The following is a 15563-nucleotide window of genomic DNA, read 5'->3' as shown; positions in this document are numbered from 1 at the left end:
CTCTGGTGAATCTTAGACTCCGCGCCTTGGGGAATCTTTGGCTCAAGCTTCCTGTGGGATCTCTGTTTGTGCTCCAGTGGACCTGTCCTCCATATCCACTCTGTGGTCCATCCGCAGCAGTCTGCCATAGGGTTCACTACCTTGTGGTGCACTCCTGACTCCAACGGGGTGCATCTGTTATCTGGCCACAAGTAGGGTGACCACATTTCCAAACTTCCATTCAGGGACACCCTCCCTTCCCAAAAATCAGCTTGCGTTGTAACGAATCACAGCACAGGGATTGGACACCAGGGACGGAATTTATGATTTCTCCAATCACAAGCAGGGGGCAGGGATTGTGCTCCCCCAGGCATTCCCAGCCAGGACAAGTACTGTCAGTGAGTAAAGCGGTGATGTGGCGGCCTTTTTTGGGGGCATCAGATTGGCCTGGGGGGGTGGCTGTGTCAGTTTCATTCCGGGACACTGTATTGTCCTGGAATGAATGTGCCCGGGACAGACCTGCAAAATACCAGACTGTCCCGGGCAATCCGGGACGCGTGGTCACCCTAGCCACAGGTGACCTGACATTCATCTCTCAACTTTTCTGCCTTTTTCCTGCTCAGATCTTCCCCTCACAAAGACATATTCCTCTTTCTATAAACCCCGAAATGTGTATAATGTCTGAGCAAATACTGTGTGCCTTAGGCGTGCGCACAGATTCCCCCTACTGCCCTGGATCCCTCCTCCTTCCCTCTGCAGCACTACCGGCTTCCCTCCTTTCCTCTCCTGCGGGGATGTTTGAGGATGGGTGAAGGAAGGGGCTGGTAAATATGTATTTATCAGCCCCTTCCCTTTCTGAATGAACATGGTGAGTGATCGGTAGGGTGTGTTTGAGCTTTGGGATGCACACCCTAATGCAATAGGCTGCGCACACCTTTGCCGTGTGCCTTGATCTGCTAACCACTTTCTTTAAATGGATGTACCTGTAAGTCCTTGAGTTTTAGTGGTTATACCGGGGTGATGGCAACAGCCAATCGCCAAAAACGAAAAACGCCTATAAACGCAAACGCGGCCAGGCCCGGACTGACCATAGGGCATACCGGACATTAGCCCGGTGGGCCACGGCGGCCCATGGGCCGCATGTCATGTCTCCCACCCCAGTGTAACATGCAGGGGGTCCAGAACTGTTAGGGGGTGTCTGTGTAACAAACTGTGGGGGGGCTGTGTAATGTAAAGGGGTCCAGAGGTGCAGGGTGCTGTGTAATGTAAAGGGGTCCAGAGGTGCAGGGTGCTGTGTAATGTAAAGGGGTCCAGAGGTGCAGGGTGCTGTGTAATGTAAAGGGCCGCAGAGGTGCGGTGCTATGTAATGTAAAGGGGTCCAGTGTGGTGTGTAATGTAAAGGGATCCAGAAGTGCAGGGTGCTGTGTAATGTAAAGGGGTCCAGAGATGCAGGGTGCTGTGTAATGTAAAGGGGTCCAGGGTGCTGTGTAATGTAAAGGGGTCCAGAGTGCTGTGTAATGTAAAGGGGTCCAGGGTGCTGTGTAATGTAAAGGGGGACAGAGGTGCGGTGCTATGTAATGTAAAGGGGTTCAGGGTGCTGTGTAATGTAAAGTGGTCCAGAGGTGCAGGGTGCTGGGTAATGTAAAGGGGTCCAGGGTGCTGTGTAATGTAAAGGGGGACAGAGGTGCGGTGCTATGTAATGTAAAGGGGTTCAGGGTGCTGTGTAATGTAAAGGGGCCCAGAGGTGCAGGGTACTGGGTAATGTAAAAGGGTCCAGGGTGCTGTGTAATGTAAAGGGGGACAGAGGTGCGGTGCTATGTAATGTAAAGGGGTCCAGGGTGTTGTGTAATGTAAAGCGGTCCAGAGGTGCGGTGCTATGTAATGTAAAGGGGTCCAGAGGTGCAGGTTGCTATCTCATGTAAAGGGGTCCAGGGTGCTGTGTAATGTAAAGGGGTACAAGGTGCTGGAACCCCACATCCCATCATTAACCGCCGCTGCGTTTTTTTTTGTCCCAGTCCGGGCCTGAACGCGGCTAAACGCCGGTACCGCGTTTAGCCGCGTTTGGCGTCTGAAACGTGGAACTCTCAGCGTCTGAACTAATTTTTTTGCTTTCAAAGAAACGCTGTTGAAAGCAACTGCCTAAAAAACGACTGTAAACGAGACTGTGTACACGGTCACATAAGATAACATTGAAAAAAACATCCAACTGCCACTGAACGTCCGTTTAACAGCAGCCTTACCCAGAATCCTGTGCACCACCCCCTCCCCCATACAATAGCATTGGGATAACTTACCTGTAATTTATTATCTTGACCTTCCGACAGTCAGGGAGCCGTATTAGAATGAGTTGGAGCGCCTGCAAGGAGAATGTACAGAATTACTCACATGGATTTGTCATCTCTACATTTAAAGGCTCACTTCCTGTGCTGATGACAACATTTTTAATAGACAGGAAGTGAGGGAAAATCTCCAATATCTACAAAGGCAGAAATATTTTTTTTATTTTTTAGTAGTGTAGAGAAAGGCCCCTGTGCGATTTTTACATCTTTCTATGTCCCTTTTTTTTGAGTTTCTCTCACTTCCCATTTTTTTTTTTCCACCAGGAAGTCAGGCAAGATGTCTCTGCCAGAGCCCCAGTGTTCTGTCAATATCTCCAACCCATCAGAAACTCCAACCTCGTCACTTCCGGTTTATTTAACCACTTAAGGACCTCTTCACGCCGATATACGTCGGCAGAATGGCACGGTTGGGCACAATCACGTACCTGTACGTGTCTCTTTAAGCCCAGCCGTGGGGTTGCGAGCGACCCGGTCCAAAGCTCCGTAACCGCGCCCGTGGGACCAGCGGGCCCGATCGCCACCGGTGTCCAGCGATCGGTCACCGGAGCTGATGAACGGGGAGAGGTGAGCGTAAACAAACCTTCCCCGTTCTTCATTGTCGCAGTGTCACTGATTGTCTGTTCCCTGATATAGGGAATGACGATCACTGATGTCACACGTCCAGCTCCGCCCCCCTACAATTAGAAACACGCATGAGGTCACACTTAACCCCTACAGCGCCCCCCTAGTGGTTAACTCCTTCACTGCAATTGTCATTTTCACAATAAACAATGCATTTTTATATCACTTTTTGCTGTGAAAATGACAATGGTCCCAAAAATGTGTCAAAAGTGTCCGATGTGTCCGCCATAATGTCGCAGTCTGGAAAAAAATCGCTGATTGCCGCCATTAGTAGTAAAAAAAAAAACTATTATTAATAAAAATGCAGTAAAACTATCCCCTATTTTGTTAACGCTATAAATTTTGCGCAAACCAATCGATAAACGCTTATTGCGATTTTTTTTTACCAAAAATAGGTAGAAGAATAAATTTTTGCGATTCAGCACTGCGTCGCTTTAACTGACAATTGCGCGGTCGTGCGACGTGGCCTCCAAACAAAATTGGTGTCCTTTTTCCCCCACAAATAGAGCTTTCTTTTGGTGGTATTTGATCACCTTTTTTTGCGCTATAAACAAAAATAGAGCGACAATTTTGAAAAAAAAAAATATTTTTTACTTTTTGCTATAATTAATATCCCCAAAAATATATATAAAAAAAAATCCTCAGTTTAGGACGATACGTATTCTTCTACCTATTTTTGGTAAAAAAATCGCAATAAGCGTTTATCGATTGGTTTGCGCAAAATTTATAGCGTTTACAAAATAGGGGATAGTTTTATTGCATTTTTATTATTTATTTATTTTTTTACTAATAATGGCGGCGATCAGCGATTTTTTTCGTGACTGAGACATTATGGCGGACACTTCGGACAATTTTGACACATTTTTGGGACCAAAAAATGCTATAAAAATGCACTGATTACTGTGAAAATGACAATTGCAGTTTGGGAGTTAACCACTAGGGGGCGCTGTAGGGGTTAAGTGTGACCTCATATGTGTTTCTAACTGTAGGGGGGCGGGGCTGGACGTGTGACGTCATTGATCGTCTTTCCCTATATCAGGGAACAGACGATCAATGACAGCGCCACTGTGAAGAACGGGGAAGGTGTGTTTACACACAGCTCTCCCCGTTCTTCAGCTCCGGGGACCGATCGCGGGACTCCGGCGGCGATCGGGTCCGCGGGTCTTGCGGCCGCGGTCACAAAGCTTTGGACCGGGCCGCGGGCGCGCACCGCGGGAGCACGCCCGCGACCTACGGCTAGGCATGTAACAATCAGCTACGTGATTGTGCCCAGCCGTGCCACTCTGCCCACGTATATCGGCGTTAGGCGGTCCTTTAGTGGTTAAATAAACCGGAAGTTCAGCGGTTGAAGTTTCTGACGGGTTGGAGAACTTGACAGAACACTGGAAAGCTAAAAAAACACAGCTAACAGAGGTTCTAAACCTTCTTAACTCCATGCAAAAAAATGTATAAAGTTTTAGCTGGACATACACTATAATTGGCATTGGTACTAAGATGAATATGGATCCCATTGCTAGAGCTCCTAGGTGATTCAATATTTTGAGTGATCGACTCAGAACTGCAAAGTGAAGTCACAACGCCTTCTCCGAGTTTAAAGTGATTGTAAAGGTTCCCGTTTTATTTTTTTTTAAATAACATACATGTCATACTTTACTCCACTGTGCAGTTCGTTTTGCACAGAGTGGCCCCGATCCTCCTCTTCTGGGGTCCCTCGGCCCCAAAACAGGAGATTGCATTAAGTAGAAATAGTAGATTATGGGGCCCCCAGGCAATAGATTATGGGGCCACACAGTATATACAGTATACAGACACAGACACACACAGTATACACACACAGTATACACACACTGGGGTAGATTCAGGTAGCAATTACGCCTGCGTATCCATAGATACGTAGCGTAATTGCTAAGTAGCGCCGGCGTATCGACTTTCTGTATTCAGAAAGCTCGATACGCCGACTGCAGCCTAAGATATGACTGGCATAAGGCTCTTATGCCGTCGTATCGCAGGCTGCATTCTTACGCTGGCCGCTAGGTGGCGTTCCCGTAGTGGTCAGCGTAGAGTATGCAAATTGCATACTCACGCCGATTCACAACCGTACGCGCGCCCGGCGTTCGAATTGTACGTCGTTTGCGTTCGTCGGTTTCTGCGTAAGGCTGCTCATGCTATTAGCAGGCGCAGCCAATGCTAAGTATACCCGTCGTTCCCGCGTCGCTATATTTTTGAAAATTACGTCGTTTGCGTAAGTGAATCGTGAATGGCGCTGGACGCCATTTACGTTCACGTTGAAGCAAATGACGTCCTTGCTGCTGCTTCGTGAATGAAGCGTAGCGCAAGTAATTTACGTAGGCGTAGCGTAAAAACGGAACGCTGCGCCTCCGTAAGAGTGCGCAGCCCTACCTGAATCTACCCCACTGAAAAGGTACTGGTAAGACAGGGCAGCTATAATCTTGGGATTTTTTTTAAAACACTGATTTTTAAATACTGTCCCTGGTTTTACTGAGGCTGGCAACCCTGATGGGGCCCCCTAGTGGCGGGGGGGGGGCCCTCGGGCAGTACCCGAGTGCCTGAATGGTCAGTCCGCCCCTGTTGTTAAGCCAAAGGTGATTTAAAGAGTCATTGTAATCTTTTGGTGAAGATTATTTACTATTTTTTCTCCCTTTAAAATACCTTTAATAACCCTTTAAGAAACTCCTGATAATATTTAGGCCAATAACAGATGTTCTGATACTCACAAATCTCTCAAATATTGAAGTAAGTTCCTTGTATTCTTGGGATAAAGTATTATTATATGCGTCTATGAATGTCAGATTCATTCTACAATGGAAGTTGTATTCATACATTTTTTGATTAGTAGTTGGGGGCATAGGTGCAACTGTAGTTGTAGCTGTTGAAGTTGTGCTCTGTGCTGCTGTAGTTGTTTGTTCTGCAGTTCTAGTTGAAGTTGTTGTTCCTGCAAGAGTACTTGATGCAGGAGTTGTAGTCATTCCTGCAGTAGTAGTTGCTGAAGGTGTTGTAGTCATTCCTGCAGTAGTAGTTGATGCTGGTGTTGTAGTCGTTCCTGCAGGAGTTGTAGTCATTCCTGCAGTAGTAGTTGATCCAGGTGTTGTAGTCATTCCTGCAGTAGTAGTTGCTGCGGGTGTTGTAGTCATTCCTGCAGTAGTAGTTGCTGCGGGTGTTGTAGTCATTCCTGCAGTAGTAGTTGATGCAGGTGTTGTAGTCATTCCTGCAGGTGTTGTAGTCATTCCTGCAGTAATAGTTGCTGCGGGTGTTGTAGTCGTTTCTGCAGGAGTTGTAGTCATTCCTGCAGTAGTAGTTGCTGTGGGTGTTGTAGTCATTCCTGCAGTAGTAGTTACTGCGGGTGTTGTAGTCATTCCTGCAGTAGTAGTTGCTGCGGGTGTTGTAGTCATTCCTGCAGTAGTAGTTGCTGTGGGTGTTGTAGTCATTCCTGCAGTAGTAGTTGCTGCGGGTGTTGTAATCGTTACTGCAGGAGTTGTAGTCATTCCTGCAGTAGTAGTTGATGCAGGTGTTGTAGTCGTTCCTGCAGGAGTTGTAGTCATTCCTGCAGTAGTAGTTGATGCAGGTGTTGTAGTCATTCCTGCAGTAGTAGTTGATCCAGGTGTTGTAGTCATTCCCGCAGTAGTTGCAGTCATTCCTGCAGTAGTAGTTGCTGCAGGTGTTGTAGTCATTCCTGCAGGAGTTGTAGTCATTCCTGCAGTAGTAGTTGCTGCTGGTGTTGTAGTCATTCCTGCAGTAGTAGTTGATGCTGGTGTTGTAGTCATTCCTGCAGTAGTAGTTGATCCAGGTGTTGTAGTCATTCCTGCAGGAGTTGTAGTCATTCCTGCAGTAGTAGTTGCTGCAGGTGTTGTAGTCATTCCTGCAGGAGTTGTAGTCATTCCTGCAGTAGTAGTTGCTGCTGGTGTTGTAGTCATTCCTGCAGTAGTAGTTGGTGCAGGCTTTGTAGTCATTCCTGCAGTAGTAGTTGATGCAGGTGTGGCCGTCGTAGTTGGTACTTCTGTAGTTGTAGGTGTGGCAGTTGTAGTTGGTACTTCTGTAGTTGTCGGTGTGGCAGTTGTAGTTGGTACTTGTGTAGTTGTAGGTGGGGCAGTTGTAGTTGGTACTTCTGTAGTTGTAGGTGTAGCAGTTGTAGTTGGCACTTCTGTAGTTGTAGGTGGGGCACTTGTAGTTGGTACTTCTGTAGTTGTAGGTGGGGCACTTGTAGTTGGCACTTCTGTAGTTGTAGGTGGGACAGTTGTAGTTGGTACTTCTGTAGTTGTAGGTGGGGCAGTTGTAGTTGGTACTTCTGTAGTTGTCGGTGTGGCAGTTGTAGTTGGTACTTGTGTAGTTGTAGGTGGGGCAGTTGTAGTTGGTACTTCTGTAGTTGTCGGTGTGGCAGTTGTAGTTGGTACTTGTGTAGTTGTAGGTGGGGCAGTTGTAGTTGGTACTTCTGTAGTTGTAGGTGTGGCAGTTGTAGTTGGCACTTGTGTAGTTGTAGGTGGGGCAGTTGTAGTTGGTACTTCTGTAGTTGTCGGTGTGGCAGTTGTAGTTGGTACTTGTGTAGTTGTAGGTGGGGCAGTTGTAGTTGGTACTTCTGTAGTTGTAGGTGTGGCAGTTGTAGTTGGCACTTGTGTAGTTGTAGGTGGGGCAGTTGTAGTTGGTACTTCTGTAGTTGTAGGTGGGGCACTTGTAGTTGGTACTTCTGTAGTTGTAGGTGGGACAGTTGTAGTTGGCACTTCTGTAGTTGTAGGTGGGGCAGTTGTAGTTGGCGCTTCTGTAGTTGGTACTTCTGTAGTTGTAGGTGTGGCAGTTGTAGTTGGTACTTCAGTAGTTGTAGGTGTGGCAGTTGTAGTTGGCACTTCTGTAGTTGTAGGTGAGGCAGTTGTAGTTGGCACTTCTGTAGTTGTAGGTGAGGCAGTTGTAGTTGGTACTTCTGTAGTTGTAGGTGTGGCAGTTGTAGTTGGCACTTCTGTAGTTGTAGGTGAGGCAGTTGTAGTTGGTACTTCTGTAGTTGTAGGTGTGGTAGTTGTAGTTGGCACTTCTGTAGTTGTAGGTGGAGCAGTTGTAGTTGGCACTTCTGTAGTTGTAGTTGGCACTTCTGTAGTTGTGGGCGCTGAATAACAAGGAGAGCAGAATATTAGCAGATAAAATGGAGGTTTGCCTATCCACAGATGATTTCTTATTGTGATCTGGCCTCATATCACCGATTGTACATTGCGGTGTGTTGTGGTGAAGTGGGGAAAAGACGCTTCTTATTACTGCGTGTTTATTTCATATCAGGGTGAAGCCGACCTCGGGGGTGGGGGAGGGGGGACTCTGCCATTATCACATGTGTGGATTAATGTAATGCCCTCATATTTTATATAATAGTTTCTCTTTCTTGCTACTCATACACCTAATTTAAAACTGTATCAAATTATCAAATCGAAAACCAAAAAGCTGTAATTTATGTATTTTATGCCAAAAAAAGGAGGGGGAGGGGCATGGCAAAGGGACAACATTAATAAACTGAAACAAAAAAAAAAAATATAGTTTAGTTGTAATTTATGTCATCTGATGTTCTTGCGAATCCTTCTATGTCGGAAAAAACATTCAGTCAGTACTTAGGGGCTTGTAGGACCACATCTATGAAATCTTCACCTATCATCTCAAAGCTCCATTGGCCCACCAGCATGTGAGTTTGGAACACGATAGGGACCCCCCCGTTGGGTTCGGGTCTTGGTGGTGGTTCCCCAAAACTCTAGGGGAGGAAATTTTGATTAGAGAGTTCTACAAAATAGAGACTAGATGGATTTGAGAATTGGAGACTACCAAACCTGCTGGTCTCAATTGTAGTTTAGGTTTTGCTCCGTCTCTCAGGTCTTGGTAATTAATCCATCCTAATATGGAAACCGCATACCTATGTACCATATATATATATTAAATATGAAGTTATAAAAGGCAATGTCCATAAAGACATGGATAAGCGAGTTTGGGGTGAAGGAACTTTGCGAGCCTGGCCTTCTCGTCCTCACAAATGCTCTTCTGGAAGAATGGTCAACCATTCCCATAGACACTCTCCTAAAACCTTGTGGACGGCCTTCCCAGAAGAGTTGTAGCTGTTATAGCTGCAAAGGGCGGGGCCAACCCAATATTGAACCCTACGGACAAAGACTGGGATGCCATTAAAGTTCATGTGCGTGCAACGGCAGGCAATACTTTTGATAATATAGTGTATTTGTACCTGGGATAAAGGTTTTACATAAATAAATAAAACCTGATCATTATAAGCACCCCCCCTAATCAATAGTAAATGGTTTGTCTCGTCCCCCTAACTGCTTCATCTACAGGACAGGATTTGGTGTGGGGGGGGGTGTTTACTTGAAGGGGAAATTTGGCAGGAAGGATTTATACTTGGAGGGGTGTTGGGAGGGGGGAAAATTGTGCTGGGAGAGGGGATTTGGAGTGGGGAGGTGTACTTGGAGGGTTGGCGGGAAGGATTTGTACTGGGGGGATGTTAGGGAGGAGAAATTGTGCTGGCAGGGGGGATTTGGAGTGCGGGGGTGTACATGGAGGGTTGGTGGGAAGGATTTGTACTAGGGGGGTGTTGGGGGGGTAAATTGTGCTGGGGGGGATTTGGAGTGGGGGGTGTACTTGGAAGGAAAATTTTGCAGGAAGGACTTGTACTAGGAGGGGGGTTGGAAATTGTGCTGGGAGGGGGGATTTGGCAAGGGGGGGGTGTTTACTTGGAGGGTTGGCGGGGAAGGTTTTGAACTGGGGGGGGGTGTTGGGGGGAATTCTCTGCCTTTTGGCTAAGATCAAGTGTAGTATCTGTTCTTATCAGTTGCCAGGAGGGGGCGCTATGCTAACCGTCCCTAGTACACGGCGTGGAGGTGAAAGTCTTCTGATTTGGACGGAGAATCATGCGGTCGAAGCTGAAGGGCCGGGTCAATGGCCTTCTGGCCTGGATTTTGTGGTACCTGCCCCGGTCAGTTGTTCGGGAGAGAACACTAGCTCCTCCTTCCCACCGGGGGAGCGGTTAGTATTTCCCGAACGTGATTAGGAGGGAGGGATGGGAGTAGCCTGTTGTCGTGGGCTCTCCCCAATCTCTCAGAGCTCCTACCTTCCTGGCTGGGATGGGTGCTGCTGGTCCGGGCTGTTGGTCAGGGCTGGTTGAAAAGCCTATGGAGATGTGCCCCTGGGGTGGCAGTCCAGGGGTGCCGTTTTTGCACAAGTGTTTGAGAGGGCACTTCAAGTATGGCACCTTGGTCACATCTCCACTACACACTTTTCACACCTGCCTCTAGGGCCGGGCCTTTTGGCTGGGACCAGAGGAATTTTTGATTCCTGGCCGGAGGGCCGGCCATCGTATCGCACGATGGTCACTTTCCACTCACTCTCCTCATCTTTCTTCTCCCCCACTCTCTTTTAATTTACCCCTGTGTTTGTCACTTTATGTATTTTTTTGTTTGGTGTCATGTTTGTCACAGAGTGGTTAGGGTGCCGGTCCTCGGGCCTGCCCTGACGTCTTGGGAGTGGACATGGCCTTCTGGCTTAGTTCGCCTGCTCTCATGGGGTCTCCCTTCGGGGGAGCCCCACCAAGTACTTGGGTGGGTTCCGTTTCGGCAGACCCTCCAAAGAATGGGGTCCCTGTCGGCTTCGGCTGCTCGGACCAGTTGAGTACTTCAGTCCCCGTCTGGAGCCTAACGCCCCGGGGGATCAGGGTCAGGTCCTTCTTTATGGAGGACTGATTGACGTAGCACCCGTTGCACGTTTTTGTGTCACTCTTTATGTGTGTGCACATTTTTTTTTGCACCGGGTGGAGTTTTTGGGTGTGTTTTGCACGCCATGGGCTTTTCAACAAAAAAAAGGACCTTGCATTCACTATATCTGGTCTCCCCAGGAGCCTGCATTCACTATATCTGGTGTCCCCAGGAGCCTGCATTCACTATATCTGGTCTCCCCAGGACTCTGCATTCACTATATCTGGTCTCCCCAGGACCCTGCATTCACTATATCTAGTCTCCCCAGGAGCCCGCATTCACTATATCTGGTCTCCCCAGGAGCCTGCATTCTCTATATCTGGTCTCCCCAGGAGCCTGCATTCACTATATCTGATCTCCCCAGGACCCTGCATTCACTATATCTGATCTCCCCAGAAGCCTGCATTCACTATATCTAGTCTCCCCAGGACTCTGCTGTAAAGGAATGACCCGGGACATCCAGAGACTTTGTGAGGATGGGGGATACTCCTGTGTCAGCGTCCCTGATAAGTCTTGGGTCTGAGTCCACTCTGTGCCCTTTGGGCATGGAGTGGCAAGTGAATCATAACTCATGTATTACATGAGATGGGACATCACTGACAGTTCGTATTGCAGGATTTTGAGACACTGCAAGATGTTGGATTGTTCTGGCATGGATAGTGTTTTACAGTATATTCCTTAAAATGCCTGCAAAGAATATTCTATGATTTCTAGTGACATGCTAATTGAATCAGGGCCTGGGAAGCAGTCCATTGTCCTTGTGTAAAGGTGTTGTAACGGACAGGTGTTAATCCCAGGTCTGCTCCCAGACCTATAATTATGCATGCTAAAAACTGTTATGTGTGATAACACTGTCTCTGTATGCGGAGACGAAACGTCTGCCTAGGAGACGGAGTGGGTGAAGGTTTTGTTGTTATTAATTAAAGAATGTTTAGTAATTAGCCTTAGTGTGTGATGAGGGGGGGGGGACAGTTTGATTGTTCCTGTAAATTCTGTGACCTGTTGTACTATATAAAAAGCTGAGAAGAAATCATTAAAGTGTCATTACATTTGGAACAAGTACAGAGCTGCGTGTCTCGTCTTGATTCTGGGAAAATGGGATGCCTGCTGGTCTGTCTGTGTGTCAGATGAGCTGTTGTCGTGGATGGAAGGTCGTAAACGGTGGTGACCGTTACAGTGGTGGCACAGCAGTGGGATAATTCCATCGCTTAAAGGACGGCGACAAGGACACAGGACGATGGAGACGCTGTATGAACGGCTGAAGCTCTCTTCCCTCAAGGACTTACTGGAGAGCCGGGGCAGATCGGCCAGCAACCGTAAGAGAAGGGACATTATCGCACAACTTGTCGAAATGGATAGAGCTGAGACGCCCAGCGTAACAGACAGGACACCCGATGAAGAGTTTTGGGACCGGGCTGTTAGACGTGGACTGGCACAGTATGGACCTAATCCTCCACCGGAGATCATAGACCGGGTTATAGCGGCTGTGGATGCCACTTGGCTGGAGCAAAGAGGTGCTGCAGCAGCAGAAGTCACAGCAGCACCAACTGAAGAGAGGGGAGAGGTACAGATGCCAGTCACCATGGAAGTGGAGTTCCAGGGAGCCGGGGCAACTGGCCCCTCTCCCCAGCAACAAGCTGTGGTGGTAAAGCATTTACCCCCAGCTGAATCCCTGGCAGCAGAGCAGGATGATACTGGCTGCGGCACACAACTGCAGCTTGAGCTGACATCGGGGGATGGGACTGTGGTCCCCCCTCAAAGCGACCCAGCAGAAGGGCTGGCAACGGAGCAGAGTGCCACAAGTCTTGGCTCTCACCTAGCAGAAGAGGGAGTTCCTGTGGCAGTGGATGGGACTGTGGTCTCCACTGACACAACCCCAGAAAATGGTGCGTCACAGAGACAGGGGGATGTCGGCTTTGCTTTGCAAGCATCAGGGGATTTTCTACTACCAGTGGATGGGACTTCAGTCTCCACTGGAATACCCCAGGAATGGTGGCCAGTTGGCCCAGATCCCCAGCAGCATGATGAACTGAGCCCAGTCACCCTGTCTTCTCTCCAGCGGCGGAAAGGACTCCAGGGAGAAGGGCCAGTCCAGGCCTCTCCCCAGCGGCAGGCAGATTCTCTGAGAGAGACAGAGGTTGGCTGGGTGAGTAATGCTCTGTTTGGAGCAATTTATTTGGGGTACGGTATGGATACCAGCATTGGAGGACTGGATCTACTGACTGACTTCGGAGTCAACCCGTTCGGGGTCTCCTCCTGTGTCAGTCTCCCACCGAAAGGGGAGAGATGTAAAGGAATGACCCGGGACATCCAGAGACTTTGTGAGGATGGGGGATACTCCTGTGTCAGCCTCCCTGATAAGTCTTGGGTCTGAGTCCACTCTGTGCCCTTTGGGCATGGAGTGGCAAGTGAATCATAACTCATGTATTACATGAGATGGGACATCACTGACAGTTCGTATTGCAGGATTTTGAGACACTGCAAGATGTTGGATTGTTCTGGCATGGATAGTGTTTTACAGTATATTCCTTAAAATGCCTGCAAAGAATATTCTATGATTTCTAGTGACATGCTAATTGAATCAGGGCCTGGGAGGCAGTCCATTGTCCTTGTGTAAAGGTGTTGTAACGGACAGGTGTTAATCCCAGACCTATAATTATGCATGCTAAAAACTGTTATGTGTGATAACACTGTCTCTGTATGCGGAGACGAAACGTCTGCCTAGGAGACGGAGTGGGTGAAGGTTTTGTTGTTATTAATTAAAGAATGTTTAGTAATTAGCCTTAGTGTGTGATGAGGGGGGGGGGGACAGTTTGATTGTTCCTGTAAATTCTGTGACCTGTTGTACTATATAAAAAGCTGAGAAGAAATCATTAAAGTGTCATTACATTTGGAACAAGTACAGAGCTGCGTGTCTCGTCTTGATTCTGGGAAAATGGGATGCCTGCTGGTCTGTCTGTGTGTCAGATGAGCTGTTGTCGTGGATGGAAGGTCGTAAACGGTGGTGACCGTTACAGTGGTGGCACAGCAGTGGGATAATTCCATCGCTTAAAGGACGGCGACAAGGACACAGGACGATGGAGACGCTGTATGAACGGCTGAAGCTCTCTTCCCTCAAGGACTTACTGGAGAGCCGGGGCAGATCGGCCAGCAACCGTAAGAGAAGGGACATTATCGCACAACTTGTTGAAATGGATAGAGCTGAGAGGCCCAGCGTAACAGACAGGACACCCGATGAAGAGTTTTGGGACCGGGCTGTTAGACGTGGACTGGCACAGTATGGACCTAATCCTCCACCGGAGATCATAGACCGGGTTATAGCGGCTGTGGATGCCACTTGGCTGGAGCAAAGAGGTGCTGCAGCAGCAGAAGTCACAGCAGCACCAACTGAAGAGAGGGGAGAGGTACAGATGCCAGTCACCATGGAAGTGGAGTTCCAGGGAGCCGGGGCAACTGGCCCCTCTCCCCAGCAACATGCTGTGGTGGTAAAGCATTTACCCCCAGCTGAATCCCTGGCAGCAGAGCAGGATGATACTGGCTGCGGCACACAACTGCAGCTTGAGCTGACATCGGGGGATGGGACTGTGGTCCCCCCTCAAAGCGACCCAGCAGAAGGGCTGGCAACGGAGCAGAGTGCCACAAGTCTTGGCTCTCACCTAGCAGAAGAGGGAGTTCCTGTGGCAGTGGATGGGACTGTGGTCTCCACTGACACAACCCCAGAAAATGGTGCGTCACAGAGACAGGGGGATGTCGGCTTTGCTTTGCAAGCATCAGGGGATTTTCTACTACCAGTGGATGGGACTTCAGTCTCCACTGGAATACCCCAGGAATGGTGGCCAGTTGGCCCAGATCCCCAGCAGCATGATGAACTGAGCCCAGTCACCCTGTCTTCTCTCCAGCGGCGGAAAGGACTCCAGGGAGAAGGGCCAGTCCAGGCCTCTCCCCAGCGGCAGGCAGATTCTCTGAGAGAGACAGAGGTTGGCTGGGTGAGTAATGCTCTGTTTGGAGCAATTTATTTGGGGTACGGTATGGATACCAGCATTGGAGGACTGGATCTACTGACTGACTTCGGAGTCAACCCGTTCGGGGTCTCCTCCTGTGTCAGTCTCCCACCGAAAGGGGAGAGATGTAAAGGAATGACCCGGGACATCCAGAGACTTTGTGAGGATGGGGGATACTCCTGTGTCAGCCTCCCTGATAAGTCTTGGGTCTGAGTCCACTCTGTGCCCTTTGGGCATGGAGTGGCAAGTGAATCATAACTCATGTATTACATGAGATGGGACATCACTGACAGTTCGTATTGCAGGATTTTGAGACACTGCAAGATGTTGGATTGTTCTGGCATGGATAGTGTTTTACAGTATATTCCTTAAAATGCCTGCAAAGAATATTCTATGATTTCTAGTGACATGCTAATTGAATCAGGGCCTGGGAGGCAGTCCATTGTCCTTGTGTAAAGGTGTTGTAACGGACAGGTGTTAATCCCAGACCTATAATTATGCATGCTAAAAACTGTTATGTGTGATAACACTGTCTCTGTATGCGGAGACGAAACGTCTGCCTAGGAGACGGAGTGGGTGAAGGTTTTGTTGTTATTAATTAAAGAATGTTTAGTAATTAGCCTTAGTGTGTGATGAGGGGGGGGGGGCCAGTTTGATTGTTCCTGTAAATTCTGTGACCTGTTGTACTATATAAAAAGCTGAGAAGAAATCATTAAAGTGTCATTACATTTGGAACAAGCACAGAGCGTGTCTCGTCTTGATTCTGGGAAAATGGGATGCCTGCTGGTCTGTCTGTGTGTCAGATGAGCTGTTGTCGTGACTGGGATGGAAGGTCGTAAACGGTGGTGACCGTTACATCTGCATTCACTATACCTGGTCTCCTC

At 48.4% G+C, this 15563-nt stretch overlaps 1 protein-coding gene and 1 pseudogene across 1 annotated transcript in view; one reads left to right on the top strand and one right to left on the bottom strand.

Moving 5' to 3' along the window:
• LOC120946255 (mucin-2-like) overlaps positions 1 to 15563 on the bottom strand; it is a 90957-nt gene that overhangs the window by 23109 nt on the left and 52285 nt on the right. Inside the window, exons 18-19 of the mRNA XM_040361085.1 lie at positions 5675 to 8049; positions 2274 to 2335 (exon numbers count right to left, since the gene is read on the bottom strand). Coding sequence (XP_040217019.1) covers positions 2274 to 2335; positions 5675 to 8049 — 2437 coding nt within the window. The remainder of the gene's footprint in view (positions 1 to 2273; positions 2336 to 5674; positions 8050 to 15563) is intronic.
• LOC120946323 lies at positions 9711 to 9841 on the top strand (annotated as a pseudogene).

This window comes from Rana temporaria, chromosome 7 (genome assembly GCF_905171775.1).
Source record: "Rana temporaria chromosome 7, aRanTem1.1, whole genome shotgun sequence".
NCBI classification, from domain to species: Eukaryota; Metazoa; Chordata; class Amphibia; order Anura; family Ranidae; genus Rana; species Rana temporaria.
The sequence above is the reverse complement of the archived record's forward strand: the minus strand, read 5'-3'. Positions and strand labels throughout refer to the sequence as shown.